Source organism: Cynocephalus volans, chromosome 9, assembly GCF_027409185.1.
Source record: "Cynocephalus volans isolate mCynVol1 chromosome 9, mCynVol1.pri, whole genome shotgun sequence".
Classification (NCBI taxonomy): domain Eukaryota; kingdom Metazoa; phylum Chordata; class Mammalia; order Dermoptera; family Cynocephalidae; genus Cynocephalus; species Cynocephalus volans.
In genome coordinates this window covers 2,448,916-2,468,683 of record NC_084468.1, presented here as the reverse complement: position 1 = coordinate 2,468,683, position 19,768 = coordinate 2,448,916, and the positions used below count along the sequence as shown (strand labels likewise).

The 19,768-nt window shown below is 41.7% G+C and overlaps 1 protein-coding gene across 10 annotated transcripts in view; it reads right to left on the bottom strand.

Annotated features, from left to right (window-relative positions):
* The window catches only part of ADD1 (adducin 1), a 101,195-nt gene that overhangs the window by 48,319 nt on the left and 33,108 nt on the right, over positions 1–19,768 (bottom strand). For all 10 annotated transcript variants that reach the window (XM_063107533.1, XM_063107535.1, XM_063107527.1 and 7 more), the window contains exon 2: positions 7,548–7,762. In XM_063107533.1, the coding sequence (XP_062963603.1) occupies positions 7,548–7,742 (195 nt within the window). In that variant the 5' untranslated portion in view covers positions 7,743–7,762. The remainder of the gene's footprint in view (positions 1–7,547; positions 7,763–19,768) is intronic.

Sequence of the window (19,768 nt, the reverse complement as noted above, 5' to 3'; positions counted from 1 at the left end):
GAAAAAGACTAAAAACTGGCTGGTTAGCTCAGTTGATTAGAGCACAGTATTGATAACACCAAGGTCATCCAGGTTTCGATCCCTGTTACTAGCCAGCCAGCAGAAAAAAAAACAAAACTGAAAAGTATGTCAAAATACTAATTGTAATTCTCAGCGCTGCTGGTTAATTCAGTTGGTTAGAGTGCAATGTCAGTAACACCAAGGTCAAGGGTTTGGATAGCCATTACCAGCCAGCTGCCCCCAAAAAAGAATAAATCTGTAATTCTATAAGTGATAGAATTATTAGTAAGTTTTCATATTCTACTTCATGCTTTTCAGTATTTTCTTCAAAATACTTTTCAAATTATTGTTAAAAGTGGGAAAAGAGGGGCCGGCCCATGGCTCACTCGGGAGAGTATGGTGCTGATAACACCAACGTCACGGGTTCGGATCCTATATAGGGATGGCCGGTTTGCTCACTGGCTGAGCATGGTGCTGACAACACCAAGCTAAGGTTTAAGATCCCCTTACCGGTCATCTTTAAAAAAAAAAAAAAAAAAAGTGGGAAAAGACATATCCATTCTTTATCACATAATCCTAAATTAGGCAAATAGGTCCAACTGGATTGATGGTGATTTTAATATAAATTCACTATTGTAACAATACAGATAATTTAGTTTCTCTAAACTGTATTAAAACAATTTTTCACATATCCTACAAAGAAACTATATTTTTGTCAAATAATCATAAATGATATCTAATACAAAAATGTGAGTTCACTAGATGATAACCCACATCTGATTATAAGTGAAAGAGGACTCTAGACAGTTCCATATTAAACATTTTTCCAGTTTTTCAATGCTTGAGCTGAAAAGATATTGCAGGAAATTGCCAATAGGCAGTGTAAATATACCTATCACTTGGGGAAAGCATGCAACAGACAAATGTATTGCTGTTAATTCAATGGTAGAAAAAAATGTCAGCCAAGGGCCCTTTGAGGAGCCCCTATCTGCCATATCATGATTAATGTCACAGATCATATTCTGTGGTAGTCAATGAGGGAGGGAAAAGTTGGGAGGCACTTTGACTGCAAGCAAGAAGTAAATCACCAAAACATGGTTATTTAGCCATCTCTGTTATCAATGTGTAATGCACTCATATATAGATATAGATACACATGTATCTGCACAGATAGAAAGATACAGATGGCCTCTACTAAACATTATCGACAGTGCTGGTCACATGGGATGCAAAAGCAGAATTAAACAAGCTCCCTGCCCTCATGGACCCTCAATTTGAAAATTCAAACAATTATTTCAATGGATTTCAAATCCATATATGTATCTATGTGGAAGCTCAATTCAATATCCACTACTGTACTAAGTACCAGGTATTGTTTTAGACACTAAGGATATACAGATAGACAAGATCGTCCTTGCCATCAAGGAACTTAAAGCTTAGTAAGGAAAATACAAAAAGAAAAAGCACAGTACAGGGGCCTATGCATCACAGCACTCCAGACAACCTGTCTTTGCAGTAAGGACATACGGAGAAGAGCTGACTCAGAAGTGATGAGTGAGGGCCTGGAGCCACCCATCTGGATCCTCTCTAGCCAGCAGCCACCAGCCTAAGGACTGTGCGTGCTACTTTGATCATAACTCCTGATGTTCAACACCCATACCCTCACCCCTCAGCTTCCAGACCTCCTCTCCTCAGCCTCCCACTTCCATGGTCATGCCCTAGACCTGCTCATTCCTAGTAGCTATGCCCACTTCAATCTCAAGGATAACTATGTGCTCTCCCACCACCCCCTCCTAGCATCCAGCTCACTCTTTCTTCCATCCATTCGTGTCCCTAACACCTTCTCATGCCCCCACCTCCCCTCTGTTCTTACCCTGCTTATACAGGTTGGGTTGTAATGAACACATTGTAATTGTTTCCTTGCTTCCACCTTCAACAATATCATTTCATCTGGCAAAACCCCAACCCTAGTTAAATTCAGCTATTCCTCCCTTCTACTCATACTGCGCAAAGTGGCTGGAAGGGTGATGGAGTTTGGATGTGCTCTCCCCTCCAAAACTCATGTGGAAATTTGATCCCCAATGTGGCAGTGTTGGAAACTGAGTCATGGGAATGGATCCCTCATGAATAGATTAATGCTCTCCCTGGGGAAGGAGGGGTAGTGAGTGAGTTCTCGCTCGATTAGTTCCCACGAGAGCAGACTGTTTAAAGGACCCTGGCACCTCCTTTCTCTCTCTCGCTTCCCCTCTCTTGCTTCCTCTCACCATGTGATCTGCTTGTACCCACCGGCTGCCTGCTGTTTTTCTGCCATGAGTAGAAGCAGCCTGAGGCCCGTGCCAGATGCAGCTGTCCCAGAATCATAAGCCAAATAAACCTCTTTTCCTTATAAATTACCCAGTCTCAGGTAGTTCTGTTACAGCAACACAAAACGGACTAATACAAAGGGAATAACAAGGACCAGTCCACATGCCCATGCTGGGTTGTCTCAGTGCGAGTTCAGGACCACTGACTGCCCTTCAGTGCACCCTGTGCCTGAACCAGTGGCCATGCCCTTCTTCCCTTGCCCACTCCCTCTCCTACTCTTCATGCCTACTCTCTCCTCCAACCTCCTACACTACTGCCTGTGCCCATTCTCACTGGATGACTCCATGTGCTACTTCACTGAGAACAGAGTATCTGTCAGAAGAGAACTTTCCCAAGTTCCCTCTCGAATCCACCCAACCATCAGCATCTATGCCCATAGAGTCCGCTTTCCCTCTCCTTGCTGCGGATAAACTATCCACACTCTTATCTAACTAACCCCTCCACCTGTGCACTGCATCCCCCCTCCCACCTACTCAATGACTTCTGCCAACAATTCTTCCCACTCCTGTGTCAACTTTCCTCCCTCTACTGAATATTCCCATCAGCATGCAAATACATTATCATTTCACCCATCTTATAAGAAAACTTATCTTTCCAATCCCACATCCCCCTCCAGCTAACTGCCTCATTTCTGTGCTCCCTTTACAGCAAAAGGCCTCAAAGAACTGTCTCTGCTGTCTCTGATTCCTCTCCTTATATCCTCTTTTAACTCCACTGAATCTGCCTTTTACCCCTATCTGCTATGCTCATCGAGTTTACCAAAGACACCCACATTGTTAAATCCAATAACTAGTCTTCACTTTCCTGGCCAATCAGTAGCATCTGACACAGCTGACCTCTCCCTCCTCTGGAAAGACTTTCTTTACTTGCCTTCTCCTGGTTTCCTTCCTATATCATTGGCTGCTCCTTCTCAGGCTCTTTTGCTAGTTCTTCCTCATCTCCCAAAATTTAAATACCTGATTGTCTGGAGCACAGTCCTGTTCTCTGTTGACACTCAATTTCTTGGTGAGCTCATCTACACACATTGATAGGCTGAGGACTCCCAAATTGAGATCTTTGCCTAGAAATCTCCCTGAATTCCAGACTTACAAATCCAACTCCCACAAAACATCTCCATTTGAAGATCCCTAAAACTGAAATTCCTGAGCTTCCCTCCCACATATCCTGTTCTACTGACTTCCTCAGCAAATGCTAACTCCATGTTTCCAGTTGCTCAGGCCTAAAACTTGCAGTCTTCTCTAACAACACTCTCTCTCCTACACCACACCCAAAGTAAAAAGAATCAAAGTGAACACTTACATGTACTCACTGGGCTCCGGATGGTATTCTAAGAGCTTTATATGCATCCTTACAACAACCCTGAGGTAGGTAGTACTATTATTATCCCTATCTTATAGACAGGGAAACTGAGGCATGGAGAAGTTTGGAAACTTGACCAAAGTCACAGAACTATTGAATGACAGAGCCAAAATCTGAACCTAGGCAGTCTGGCTCTAGGCACCTGTAAAGTAACGCAAGTCATAACTAAAGCCAAAATGTTTCATTATTTTAGTTATACTAAGTTTCCATTTACATTGTCAGAGCCAGGGCTCAGATCCTCCAAACCCACTGTACAGGCTGGGTCCCCAGACCCTTCACATGCAGGTCCATGCTAGGTAATTGGGAAAGATTCCAGGAGCTGTTGGCAGATGACATGAGCTCAGTCCTCAGCTTCCTCAGCGGCAGCGGCTTACAGGTCCAGTAGCTTACAGGTGTGGCAGTGGCCTTGCACAGGGTCCTGGGGGCACTAACAGCAGCAGCCTCCAGCAGCAGTAGTGGCCTCCCCATGCCCCCCCACGGGAGGGGGGGCATCCCAGGGCTGGGAGGCGCCGTGGATCAGAGCCACTCATCCTTATACTTAAGTCCATAACCCAGGACACCTGGGTGCACATGCGCAATTACACTAGATGATAACCAAGGAATACCTGAGCTCATATGCCTGTTTACATCAAATGCTCGGCAAGATTCTGAACATCTGAGGGGCCCTGACCATTTTTCCTATATTTTCCCAACAGCACTAAAAACTGTCTAAATTCTTTCTCTCAATCTATCAACAAATTGGATGACAGAAAATCCTAACACATATACTTTAAAAAGCTCTATCTCTAGTGTTTAGACAGTGTTTGGTATGTAGAAGAATCAACTATTTGATGAGAGAATGGATAAAAGTTAGTTCACCTCCCTGAGCCTCGCATTCTTTATCTGTAAAATGGCATCACACCACCTGTGTATGGGGAGAAGTAAATTAAAGAAGATAAATAAAGCGCTTAGCAAATGTTTGGTGTAGACCGAGTCCTGCAATACAAGCAATACAAACAGTGCACAGAAGGCAGTAATTACTTCCATTTAAGGAAGACTTCACAAGGAATGTCAGAGAAGGGCTCTGGGGGATGAACAAGAATGTATCAGAGGAGGGCTGGCTGGTCAGCTCAGTTAGTTAGAGCGCGGTGCTAATTAACACCACGGTCCAGAGTTCAACCCCTATACCAGCCAGCCGCCAAACAGGAGGGAAAAAAAAGAATTTACCAGGGAATGGGGACAGGACTGGCAGGTAGTGAGAGAGAGGCAGAAGGGCATTGTGAGAGGAGTGGTGCCAAGACAGAAGTTACAAACCACAGCACAAGCAGCGAACTCACGCGGCACCTCTAGCAGTGAGGTGCAAGGGAGAAATGGTGAGAAAGCAGATGACAGGTAAACTAAGCACGTTTTTGGTATACCCCATTCTATTGCCAATTTTATGCTATTTAAAAAACTAATTCCTGGGCCGGCCCCGTGGCTCACTCGGGAGAGTGTGGTGCTGATAACACCAAGGCCACGGGTTCGGATCCCATATAGGGATGGCCAGTTCGTTCACTGGGTGAGCGTGGTGCTGACAACACCAAGTCAAGGGTTAAGATCCCCTTACCGGTCATCTTTAAAAAAAAAATAATAATAATAAAAAAAATAAAAATTAAAAAAAATAAAAAACTAATTCCTGGTAAGCATAAAATATTTTTAGTTATTAAAACAGAATATCTTTAAGTCAAAACTGACTTTCCTAGTTTAAGGATGGTAATGGAAATAGCGGAATTAACATTCAGTACTTGGCCAAAGTACTCGGGCTGTTTGAGCCCTGGTTTCCTCACGAACACAAGGTAAACAACAGTCCTCTCTAACTACTGTAATGACTCCCCCAGCATGGCCTGCTCCATGACGTTGCCATGGAAGCATTCTCGGCGCCTGACACTCCAAAGGAACTGACCAACATGATACCCACACATGATACTTCCCTCACACTACCCAGCAACTGCTTTTTTAAATACATGTTTTATTTTGGAATAGTTTTAGATGTACAGAAAAGTTGAAAAGATAGAGCAGAGCATTCCCAGATTCCTTCATTGTTATCACCCTACATTACCATGGTACACTGTCAAAACCAAGAAACCCACACTGGTACATTACTCTTGACAAAATCCCAGCATTTACCTGGATTTTACCTGTCCTTCCACCAGTGTCCCTTCTCTGTCCCAGGACCCACACTGCATTTAGACCAGTAACACGATGCCCCCCTGTGGTGTGAACAGCTTGTGGGTAGTGACTTTACCTATGATTGTTGCACCCCAGTGCCAGCAAGGAGCCTGGCATACACTGGGTCCTTCCTGTGAGTTCAGATTCTTTACTCTATCCCTAGTCATTTTTACTTAGTTTCCTTTTGCTTTTACACAGGACACCTGCTCAGGCCAAAACCTCTCATTTCTTCCACCCCATCCATCAGCAAGTTCCACCTTCAAAAAGAAACTCAAGTGAGTCTACCTCTCTCCACCTCTACCACCACCACCCTGGCCCAAGCTGCCATCATCTCTTGTTTGGAGGACAGTGACCTCTCTTGCCCCACCCAATGCTCTCTCTATACCGAACCCGAAATGATTTCTTTAAAACTGACTCATGTCCTTCACCTGTCTGCAGTCATCCAACAACTCTCTACTGCACTCAGGACGCATTCCAAACTCCCAATCTCAGCTTACAAAGCCTTCCAGGATCTGCTCCTCCCACCCTCTCCAACCTCACTACTCCTCTCTCCTGCCACCTCTGAGGTGCCCACTACACTCATCCTTCCCCTAGGAATTTCATGTCAGCGGGTCCCTTGACCTGGAATGCTCCTCTTGATCCCTGCGAGGATGGCTCCTTCCTGTCACTCAGAGTTTAGATTAAGTCTTCCCTCCTCAAAGAGGCCTCTGTCGTCACCTTACTGCTTTCTGCGATGCACTTCTGTTTACTATTTATTGTTTATCTCCTTCAACTAGAAAGTAGATTCTTGAGACTTGATCTGGGTAGTTAAACAGGTGTCATATATATGTCAAAAATCATCAAGCTATATGCTTAAAATTTGTGTATTTTACTGTATGTAAAAATCTATTAGTGTAAGAGACCTTATATGTTTTGTTTACTGCTAAATCCCCAGTTCCTTGAACAACACATAAAAGACAATCAATATCATTGGTTAGAGCAGAGTGTTATAATAACACCATGGTCAAGGGTTAGGATCCCCATGCCGGCCAGCTGCCAAAACAAAAAAAAAGACAATCAATAATCAACAACAATGAAAAAAATAAGTATCTGCCAAATGACATCCCCCAAATGTATCCAGGAGATAAAGCAAGAACGGTTTAGAAGAAGAAGAAAAAAAAGAATGAGGCACACACAAGGGCAGCAGCACCAACATGACAAACTGTGAAGAGAGAACCACCTGAAGACACAACCTAGAAGAGACACTCAGTTGGGCACGACTGTGGTTCAGAGTGCTGCCTGTAAAGGTAAAAGCAACCAATAATCAGGTAATGTTTACCACATGCCCAGGACTGAGCTAGGTATTTCGGAGAGAAGAGTTATTTTCTTTAAACTGTCACAGTGTATAAAGACCCTCTGGGAAGTAGTATAGGAAAAGAGTAAAAAGGTGAAATAAACACCTCTGATCTTTTATGACTCTGATCTTTTAAGACTTATTATGTCTGAGAACATGAACTAAACTGAATTCTTTCAACAACCATATACATACATGGGAGGCACCAGGCTCCTGTGTTGAGAAAAACTGACTATGCCCCTCATACAACACGGCATAAGCTGTGAATTATCAGAAGAGGGAAGGCAACATTTGGTTCTCTTACAGGACTTTGCAGAATCATGGACACTCTCTTCTTTTGCTCCATCATATTGAAGTCCTGGCGAAGGTCTGGTGCCATGTTCCTCTCCCGCAAGTATTCCGGATTGTTCTCATCTACCCTGTCAAAGTACCTCTCCTTGTGCGGGGCTGTGGTTGGGGGTGGTGAGGTCACCACTGCAGCCTGGGTGTCACCATTCATTGCACAATCTTTCCAGGTTCCTACAGAATCAAAATAAAATAAATTATTGTTTTGAATCAATGTCCAGTAGCATTTCATAATGAGCACATCAGACTAATAAATACAATCTTCAGCGTGACGACACTCTGACTAATCGACAGTAAGTGCCACGACATGTGAGGCTTCTCTGTGGACCCAAGAGGCACATGGCTGATCAGCCATCCCCCACCCTTCCACTAACCAATGGCGTATTTTGTTCTGGCCATTGTTCTCCAGCAGACAACAGGAGACCAATCTAACAAAGCTACTATGTCCTCTGACAAATCCAAAGAGAACTAGATTTTAAACTTTTGACCAAATGATAGTTTAAAGTCATGATCTGTCCCACACAGACAGGATCTGCTAACAGCAGCACAGTTCATTTCTGGAGAAATGTGATTTCTAATATTTTTCCAAAGAAGTATCAGTAGTGATTTTGCAAAGGATTCCCCAAAAAGGTCAATAGGAGAGAAGCAGCTCACGTATCTTGTATTCTCACAAATGGGAAATGCTCCTCACTAACATCGCCTTTTTGTTTTTTTCAAAGAAGAATGGGGTACCAGAAATGTCAACATGCCCCAGTTTGTGAATAACCTGAAAAGATGCCAAGATGGCTCAAATTTACAAGTCTACTGATATGGCTACTGACTTCACATTCTTTTTAATACCAATCTTTTATTTGAAATGATGTTCAAACCCATTAAATTACGTTCATCTTTAACTACTAAATCTCTAAGTAGCACCTTTACCAAGAATCCATAAAGTTCAATTTCTCATCCGTTTCTATAAAACACGACATGACAGCTTTAACAATATATATGCAGTATTTAAGAATACAAAAGTGTAAGGGCCGGCCCATGGCTCAGTCGGGAAAGTGCAGTGCTGATAACACCAAGGCCATGGGTTCAGATCCCTTTATAGGGATGGCCGGTTCGCTCACTGGCTGAGCGTGGTGCTGACAACACCAAGTCAAGGGTTAAGATCCCCTTACCGGTCATCTTTATTCTTAAAAAAAAAAAAAAAAAAAAAAGGAATACACAGAGTACTTCAAAAAGTTCATGGAAAAACTGAACCAGCAAATAATATGAATCTTCCCATGAACTTTTTGAAGACCCCTCATATATGTAGTATTAAACAATATATATGCAGTGTTTACCAAGCATCTATTATGTCCAATTATTTTGTGCTGGGCACAAAAATTAATTAGATATGGTCCACACTTCAGGGAAAGTTAGACTCCTAATTTAGCAGAAAAGACAGACTCACTGTGAAAGGCAGGGGTATTGATTTGGGAGGCATCATCAGCATATAGGTGGTAGTTTTAGCCACTAGAGGAGAGGAAACTGCCAACAGAAGAATAGAAACTGAGAAGAAGGGGCAGAACCAGCACCTAGAACCATTTCCAGCACATTGTGGTTTGTAAATAAAAAAAAAATTTTTTTCCTTAAAAGATGACTGGTAAGGGGATCTAAACCCTTGGCTTGGTGTTGACAGCACCACACTCAGCCAGTGAGCGAACCGGCCATCCCTATATAGGGATCCGACCCATGGCCTTAGTGTTATTAGCACCACACTCTCCCGAGTGAGCCATGGGCCGGCCCTTAAACAAAAAATTTTTAAATAAACTAAGAATAAGAAGGAAAGGGTAAAGAGAAATGATAAGAAACAGTTTCAGAAGCCACAGGCAAAGAGTTTTAATAGCAAGTGAGTAACCAACAGTTCCTCAAGCAACAGAGATAAACAAGACAGGGATTTAAAAGGGTTGATTAAATTTGCAACTAAAGAAGTAACTGGTGCCCCTTTCCTTACACTACACAAAAAAATTAATTCCAAATGGATCACAGACCTAAATGTTAACAGCAAAAACTATAAAATACTTGGAAGAAAACAAAGGAGTAAATCTTGATGACCTTGGGTTAGGCAAAAAGACTCCTTACACAACAACAAAAGGACAAGCAAAAAAAGGGAAAGGAAAAAAAAGAGAGAGAGAGAGATACATTGGACTATCTCAAAATTTAAAAATTATAAGTTAAATTAAAATCCATTTGGCTTCAATGGATATCATAAAGAAAGTAAAAAGAGAATCCACAGACTCAAAGAAATATTTGCAAATCATATGTCTGAGAAGAGACTGGAATCTAGAATATAGAAAGAACTCTTACAACTTAATAATTAAAATAATTTTTAAAAGTCTTGAAAACCATCAAGTGACCTCAGTGGATGTCACATAGAGCAGGCAGAACTGCCCAGCTGAGCCTTGCCTAAATTGATAATCCACCAAATCATGATATATGATAAAATAATTATTTTAAGCTGCAAAGTCCCGGGATGGTTTGCTACACTGCAAGGGGTAAGTAAAGCAGCGCTAGAGAGGATGGGGAAGGGGAACAGTGGCAGCGGGAACTGCACGCGCGACCCTGCTTTGCCCTTACAGTCGAGCCTCTCAGCCTCTCAGCTCCCCGAGGTGCTGGTATAACTACCACCATTCTCCTCACTTTAACGTGAGGAAACCTGGGAATAACAGCCAGGAAATAACAGGGTGGGGATTCAAACCAAGGCCATCTGGCTCCAGAGCTTTTTTTTTTTTTTTTTTTTGTCTTTTTGTGACCGGCCGCACCGCGCTCAGCCAGTGAGTGCACCAGCCATCCTTATATAGGATCTGAACCCGCGGCAGGAGCACTGCTGCGCTCCCAGCGCTGCACTCTCCCGAGTGCGCCACGGCGTCGGCCCTCCAGAGTTTTTTTTTTTTTTTTTTTTTTTGTCGTTTTTTCGTGACCGGCACTCAGCCAGTGAGTGCACTGGTCAGTCCTATATAGGATCCGAACCCGCGGCGGGAGCGTCGCCGCGCTGCCAGCGCAGCACTCTACCAAGTGCGCCACGGGCTCGGCCCTTCTCCAGAGCTTTTTTAATTGTTGTTGTTCTTAACCTCTAAGCCACATGTGGATGATGATGATGACAGTGGTAGTGGCAGGTGGCAGTGGCAAAATCCATGAAATACAGGTAGACAAGTTCCCAAAGGGGATGAGAAGGGATGGAATCAAGGGCACAGTGTAAAGACTGGCCTTGAACAGAACCCAACCTTGTGAGTCTGGGCTGGTACTGTTCGCTAACATGAATCACCCAGGAATCAAGTTAATATACAAATTCAGATTCAGTAGGTCTGGGGTAGCACCTGAAATTCTGCATGTCTCATAATTTCCCAAGTGATACCAATGCGGCTGAATCTGGACCACAGTTTGGATATTAAAGTTTTAAAGAATCGTTTGTTCATACAAAATATACATACATATATATATAATTTTTTTTTTATTGTGGTATCAAGAACCAAGGAATCAATTGAAGAAACTAGTTTTGTTTTGTTTTTTAAGAAAAAGATCAACTTGAATATTGCTCTTCTAAACCTAAAGATAGGATAGAAACCACAGCATGCCTTAAGTGGCACTATTTCAAAGACCAGAAGGCAAAGTATGAAAACAGCTGGGGACTAAACATCAACACAGAATCAATGAACTAATGAACGAAGTGAAGTCTTTACTCTTCTCTAAATATATCCTTTAATTTTTAAAATTTAATCTGTTTACTCTTAATCTATTTATTTTAACCTAGTTTGTTCCGAAAGAATGACCCAAAGAACAAAATAATAACAGTTGTCTGACAATATTCTTCATGAGACGCCAATGAAGCTGAACATTCTGAGCCAAAAATAAAAATGTTCTACTTCAATGTTTCAAAAAAAAAAAAAAAATAGGCAAAGATTATACAGCATTATGATTTCTCTATTACTAAATAAATCCCAACTTTGAGCTATTTTCATCAGTAACTAAAGACGCGAGGCTGCATTTAAGAGGCAACTGTATAGCTGCTTCCTGGTTCCCAGAGAATACTGAAAGAATGAATCTTTGTAAAGACAACGTGTTAAAGATAAGGCAGGGGCTGCTTTCCTTTTGTTACAAACTACCATGTGAATGGGACAAGATAAAGACTGCAGAACAGATTAAGTATGTGTTCCATTCCTTCAATAAGGAAGTCTATAAACTTAAGTCTAAATCAAAGTATACATATTCTGAGCCCAATAATCAAGATCAAGTATAGCTTTTTACAGCTTCAGGTTTCATTAACTTAGTTTTTAAGAGTAAACTTTTCTAGAAAGATACCTACAAAGAAGTTTTTACTTAATCCAAAATTTAAGAAAAGAAAGGGAAAAATATAGATGCAAAAAATGTTATGGCAACATTATTTGGAATACCTTAAAATAAATGTGAAATAAATTAAAATAACTTTAAATTAGGAATAATCTTAATGTCCAACAATAAATGAATAGTTGTAACATAAACATTAAAATCTGCCAATACAATATTATGAAACTATAGGGATTATTTAGCATAATATACATAAGAGATTAAAACATAAGTGATAACTATAAAATTTCCTATTGTATTATATAATGTATATTACAATTACACACAGGCAAGGTGATATAATAGCAAATAAACTGGATTAAAGTTTAATAAATTGATTAAAATATGGATTAACGTTTACCTTAATATTCTATAATGTTGCTACAATTTTACTTAATGAAAGAAATTTTAAGATTTTACTACTGGCAATATACTAATAACTAAATTAATGAAAGCTCTGAAAACAATATTTTCAAATAAACAAAACACACACACACACACACACGTCTGGATGAGCCATGACAAACAAGCCTGGCCTGCCCATGTGACATCTCATTCATCTGCCTTTTTCCATCCCCGCAGATATCACTCACATCTGTATCATTATTTTTCACCTCCTGGACACGCAATAGCCTCCCAGTTGGTTTCTCTACGTCCAGTCTCCTAACAACCTTCATGGCAATGCACTCTCCAAAATTTGGCTGGAGTGAGTTTTAAGACGTAAGTCAGATCATGTCACTCACTCTCCTGCTTAAAAACTGACAGCTAACATGTGGACCTTAGCACCGAAGCATGGCATGGGGGCGACCAGAAAGCGGGAGCCAAGACTAGGAAGAAGGACGAGTCAAGCCCAGGTGGTGGTGGAAAGGCTGGGGAAAATACCTGAACGTGAGGAATCCCAATGCCAGGCAGCCAGGGCCAAATTCATATCCCCCAACGTCAGATGCCCTGGAGGTTCCAATCCTGCCCCTCCATCACCTGTCAATCTGGCCTTTCCTTCAGGCTCCTTGCCTCCCTCAGGAGCTCCCCAAGGGAATACAGCTTTTCCCCCAGGTGGGTCCCCTCATGCAGTGCCACAGCCAGGGTATCCAGGATAACAACCCCCAGGTCCCTACCCTCCTCCATACCCACCACCTGCCCCCGGCATGCCTCTTGTGAATCCCTTGGCTCCTCGCATGGTAGCACCAGGAATGATGGACAAGAAGATGAGAGAGAAAATGAAGATAGCCCATAAAAAGGTCCTCCTCACCCTCCTCCTCCTCCTCCAGCAGTGACTGACTGAATACAGGACCTGGACCCTTCCCTTAGGTCTCACTAGTTCTGCTCCCCCATCGAGCTTCAGACGCCATGTGCCTCCCACCCTCACCCCCACCCGAGCCTTACCCTGCTATTCAGTCCTGACTGGCTGGAGAAAATGGGAAGAGAACTGCCATGGGCTAGCAAAGGCATCTTCTCGATGCTTGGATAGATCTTATAGTTGAGGAGTTTAGCAGGGGAGCTGTTTTTTGAATAAGGTGAGACCCCTGAGCTAAATGCTGAAGACAAGTTTAAGATCTGTAAAATGCATTTTTTTAACTTCCTTTTGTAATACTTGTGGTTTGGAGGTTTTGTGGGAAGTTAATTATGAAAAAAAACCTCTTGTCTTTTTTGTAATGGTGGCACACTTGGGTGATTCAGCAGCAAATACATTTCCTGGCAGGCCTTTTACTAACTGCACTAACTGCAGGGCTGCTGAGAAGGAGAGTCCATTTGGCTGATGGACTTTGACCACCATGTTGGAACCTAATCTCTACTCTTCAGCTCAATATCCTATCTCAGGTCCTACTCGCATCCTCCAACTCTGAGTCCAAATAAAGCTACTTCTCCTGGGGAAAAAAAAAAAGTATATGTGGACCTCAGTTGAATTCTGATTCCAACAAACTATAAAATGACAATCTAAACATAACATTTGAAACAATTACAAATTTAAACACTAACTGGATTTTGATGGTAGTGTCAACCTAAATAACATAATGAGAGAGACTCTTTGAAAGAGTAGTATTTATTCAGGAATGGGCATTACAATGGGAATACACATGCCAGAGTAAACTGTATGCATATTCAGGGAGGTAAAGGAAGCAAAGGTTTCTAAAGTAAAGATGAGAAGGCTTACATAATTGTTTTGAGATAATTATCCTTGGCTACAAGGAACAGTAAAAAGGGTGTTGCCAGTCTAATGTCAGACAGGCAATTGCTGGGCAGATGTCCACACAGAAATGTTTTTTTGTGTAAGGTTGTAATGGCTTCTGTGCAAGGCTGTGGTTCTGCAGAGCCCTTTGTGGGGAGTTCTTGGGGAGGGGCTTGATAAACCTGGGAAGGGCATGTTAACCCTCCCTTCCTGGCCTCCCCAGGCTCTTTTTGTCAGGGTTTTTAACACAAGTGACTATTCTGATTATGACAACTTTCACATTATTAAGGAATTACTGTTGAAAATTTTAGGTACAATATTATTATGGTTGTATTAGATACATACAGAAATATTTATGGATGGAATAGTGTAAGTCTGAAATTTGCCTAAAACATGTATGAGTTGAGGTGGGAGGTTGGGTGGAGTGAGGGTCACACAGAAGAAACAAGATTGGCCATGAGCTGATAATTGTTGAAGGTGGATGAAGGATAAATCAGGGTTCATTGCACTACTCTTTCTGTTTTATATGTGTTCGGAAATTCTCCATGATTCTCTCTAATCTTAGAATAAAGTATCTCCAGACCTTACATAAGCTGGTCTCTGCCTGCCTTCAGATGAGCATATTTCAGCATGTTCTTTCAGACTGATATTACCAGTATTAGGATGAAAGGCTATTTTTAAATTAACATTGCTTTCCTAATGTCCCAGAAGATACCACTCGACCTACTTATGGACGTGAAAATAATGAGGGGTGCCTTCAAACATTCTTTCTTATCAAAGGTATTCCAACCCAAGGTGATCCATCCTCACTAACAGGTAACCAAACCTAGGGTCAGAAACCAGACAAATTTTGCTTCTCTAAAAATATCTAATGAGTTAATTCTGAAGCTTTTGGACAGATTCAACTATTTCTTGGCATCTCCCTTTTGGCACAGACATTTTTGCTAATGAGTAACTATTCCAAGTGTTCACATGATCTATTTCTGAACCCCTAAAGCCAGAACACTCAAACCGAAGGAAAGCTGGAACAAATAAGAAGGTAGCCACCAGAAAAAAGAAATCTAAACAAAAGAAAAAAAAAATCCTCTGGATAAAATGCCTGGTAGAAGACCCACAGAATGTTAGAGTTACTAAACTTTTTTTTTTTGGGTGGGGGGAGCTGGCCAGTGTGGGGATCTGAACCTATGACCTTGATGTTATAAGGCTATCATCTAACCAGCTGAGCTAACTGACCAGCCCACTAAATGTTCTTAAATCATTTCTCAGAAAGCATAATGACCATTGGGCAATTATAAATGATTGCCCCAGGGAAAATAAGTCAGGAGGTATCAAATATGCTCATGTGCTAACAAAAGTGGTATCCACTTCTAGTGTCCCTGGCCACCTGACACACAACTCGAGAGAGCCTTTGGAAGTGCCAATAGGAGAACAAGAGAAATAATCTCTGAGATATCTTCCCCTATTTCTATTAATTCCTGATGCTTAATGTATTTCCACTGGAGCTGCTTTCCACATCATGTGCAAGGCACCAGACATTAAAAGATACAAACGAGGAAGAGATGACAAACAAAATACCCGTGGTGCTATGACAGAAATCTACTTATAGTATATGAGCAGAGGGGAAGTGTCCAACGGTGGAAGGGTGAAAGAACAGAGAGAGGGTGTTATGGGTTGACTTGTGTCCCCCAACAAATTCATATGCTGAAGTCCTAACCCCCAGTATCTCAAAATGTGACCTTACTGGAAACAAGGTCATTGCAGATTGTTAAGATGAGGTCATACTGGAGCAGGTTAGGCCCTTGCTGGTGTCCTTATAAAAAGGGGAAACTTGGACACACATACACACAGGGAGAACGCCACATGAAGATAAAGGTAGCGGTCCGGTTGATGCTTCTATAAGCCACGGAATGACAAAGACTGCCAGCAACCACCAGGAGCTGGGAGATGGGAGAGAGGCCTGGAGCAGATCCTCCCCCTACAGCCTCAGAAGGAACCATCCCTGATTTCAGACTTCTGGCCTCTAGAACTGTAAGATAATAAATTTCTATTGTGTAAGCCACCCAGTTTAGGAAACTAATACAAAGGGCTATCAAGGAAAGCTTCACAGAAGAGATGCTTTTAGAGCTAAACAGGTGTTTGCCAGGTGGCTAAGGGAAAGCAGCAGTCACCTGGTGAATGAACACCTACTGAGCTTTAAAGAGGAACAGCAAGAAAAGACAGTATAGTGAGGGCAGTCAATTTTCCTCTGATTTTAACACTTAGTGCCTGGCGCCCAGAAATGAGTTTTTAATGACCCAACTGAACTATTCTCTCTTCCAAACCTTTCAGCCCCCACTCATCTTCAATATTCAAACTCAAATATTTCTTGCTCTGTGGAGCATTCCACAAGTTCTCAAGCCTGGCACTTGGCCTTCTGTGTGCCTGGTATTTTATTCCCACCTCTCTTACAGCCATTTTCAAAAAGGACCAAATTATTTGTGTATATGCTTGGTCCATCACCAGTCTGTGGGTCCATAAAAAGTGGAGACAAGACATTCCTTTTTGTGTGTGTGGCTAGCTGGTACAGGGATCCAAACCTATGACCTTGAGATTATGAGGCTGTAGTGTACCCAACTGAGCTAACTGGCCAGCTCTAAGACTTTTCTAACTCATTTTTGTAAACGAGCCTTAGGAGAGTATTTCATACATAGAAGGGACTCAACTGAGACTTTGTTCTTGAAGTAGAGTATCTGGTATAAGGGGCATCCTAACTTTGCTGGGAAGGAGGGCTCTGTGAGGCTTGCATGCAAAGTGAAACTGCATCATCAGGACACACTCAGTGAAATGGAAGTGGAGCCTTTGCTGGTAAGATTTTAAATAGATGTGGAGGGGCCAACACTGATGGCTAAGCACAGGCCGAGGGCTTGGTGCAGCATGGTCAGCACCTCAACAATAAGGACAGCAGAAGAGATATGGAAGCCCTGGCCTGAAGTTCATGACAAACTCTCAGAAACCTGCAGTCCTGGAAGGCTGCAGCACCAGCCAATAAAAGCGGACTATGGGCAGTAGGGAGTCCAACATCTGGAGCTCTCTCTCAAACAACACAACCATAATAAGTTATAACCCCTCACTGCTTACATTCCTATCCTAGTAATGTAGTTCTCCACTTCCCCTAAAAGAGAATTTCACCCACCTTATGTTGAAGCTTCTTCTTCACAGCTTCAGGCTGAATGAATGTGTCCCATTTGGGACCTCAGAGTTCAGTTAATCCTTTAATTACTCTGATCGGATCATTTCTATTCCTGTGTCTCCAGATGTTCTCTTGCAGATAAAACTGCTCAAAAGACACCTTTAAAATAATCACAGCTAAAATTATCGCCACTTACTATGTGCCAAGTACTGATTTAAAACTCATTTTTACTTGTATTAAACTCTTTTTTTTCGGCAGATAAGGAAACTGAGGCACAAAGAAGTTAAGCAGCCAGTAGTGGGGTTGCTGAGGTCTGAACTCAGGTTGCCCCAGCTCCAGAGTTCCTGCTCTTAACTACCACACGCTACTTCTCACCATCATTAATGTCTCAGCATAGCTCAAATTTTAAAAAATAAATAAAAATAAAAAAGCAAAAATAAATCAAAGCAATGTGTCCCAGCCTTGTCTCCCACACTTATGCTCCTATTAATCAGGAACTGGTTATCTGGGTGGGTCCTCTTTGCATCCTCTCCTTTATGATGAATGGTTAGTTAACAGCTTCCCAGCCTAAATCTTCCACATCTTATTAAATTTTTGTATGCAGTTATATGGATGATGTTTTCTTTTGACCTGACTGTAGCATTAATCAATACTATGGTATATTATTAAAACTATTCCAGTTACTTGCTTAATGTTGAACAAGCAGTAAGTGGGAAAAAAAGAATTTGAAATTGGAAACTGCCTCTCATTAAACTGATTTCTCGTTGCTCACATCAGGACTCTCCACTCCAAGGGTCAGTACTGGGCCAGGAATGAGTAGTTAGTGCCACACAGTAAAACTTCAACACATATGAAGTTTCTTCACCTGTAAAGTAAAAATATCTTCCCAACCCAGTGACCAAATGAGGCAGTGCAACTGAGAGCACCCTGAAAAAAATGATAAAATAGGCATAACCATCATCTTTATGACTCCCAAACTCCAGACCTAATTTTTCCAAACCCACTTGAGGAGAATGCAACTAGAAAATACAAGAGGTCTGGAAGAGTGACCAGTACATGAATGTTATAAGGACAGTGCCAAAGACCACTGCAGAAAATGACGTTTCCACACACCTTAGTGAATTCTAACAACCCTGCAAGATTTCCCCATTTGCAGATGAAAAACTGAGTGAATTTTAAGTTCCAGAGGCTTCACAATAAATAAATGTCTGGCTCAGAACCTAAACCCAAGATGACTCCCTCCAAATGCCAAGCTCATCTACTGTGCTGCAACACAGCAAATCAAAATGTGAACACAGGAAGAGCAAGTAGGCACACTGGGGCTCTTCTGTATAGTTCAGCACTACCTCCTCACCATTTAGAACATAACAGGACTCAATAAGTATCTGTGGAATGAATGAATGGTAAAGGAATACAAAATCATCCTGCATTACTAATTTTCACAAAACGTTCTTTCATCCAAAGAAAACTCTAAGTATTTCTTTTTTTTTTTTTTTTTTTTTTGACTGGTAAGGGGATTGTAACCCCTGGCTCGGTTTTGTCTGCACCACGCTCAGCCACTGAGTGCCCCGGCCATCCCTATATAGGATCCGAACCCACAGCCTCGGCGCTACCAGCGCCGCACTCTTCCGAGTGAGCCACAGGCCGGCCCCTAAGTATTTCAATATAAATTTAAAGTATCTATTTAAAGATACATCCAATATCTTCAGATGGCCCGTGAGCAAATATCAATCAGTATACTCTTAAACAAGTACTTTCACGAAGAAATTCCACAAAGCAGACTGCAATTAGGATTTCAGGAGAGGGCTGGCCAGCTTGCTCATTTGATTACAACATGGTATTGTAACACCAAGGTCAAGAGTTCAGATCCCCTCACTGGCCAGCCGCAAAAACAAACAAAAAGGAACCTGGAAGAAGTAATTTTACATATGGTGTCTCACAATTTAACAAATAACTAACATAGCACAAGACCGTCTCCACTGTGCTTACTCTACTAATTCATGTATTCTATACCACATGCCCCGAATAACTCTGAATAATTACATGCAGAAAAAAGCAAAACTCCAGTTTATCCTCTGACAATGTCAAATGCTTTCTCTATTTTTGCTCCTTCCTTATACTGTTACTGCCCTTCAATTACTATAATATTTTTATTTCTTAACTATATTTTGCTGAAGTCATGAAGTCTTTCAAAATTTACTATTTACTGAAACAAAACTTTTCCTGATTTTCATTCAATGAGGGTGGTCTGCTAAATAATCCTCTCAGTTTGATTTGCACTGATTTTTTCTGGGGGGAGGGGAAGGTGGGGAAGTTTGGTAGGACTGTAGAAAAGGAAGATCAATATACTGACCATAAAATACAAAAAGGCAGTTTTTTCAGAATTTAATGGTCAGCAACTAAACATTTCTAGTTGTGAAGTAACTGGTTCCTAAGGAAGACAAACAATAAAACGGACCTTTGAAGACAACAGTCAGCTAGGGCTAAAAAACTG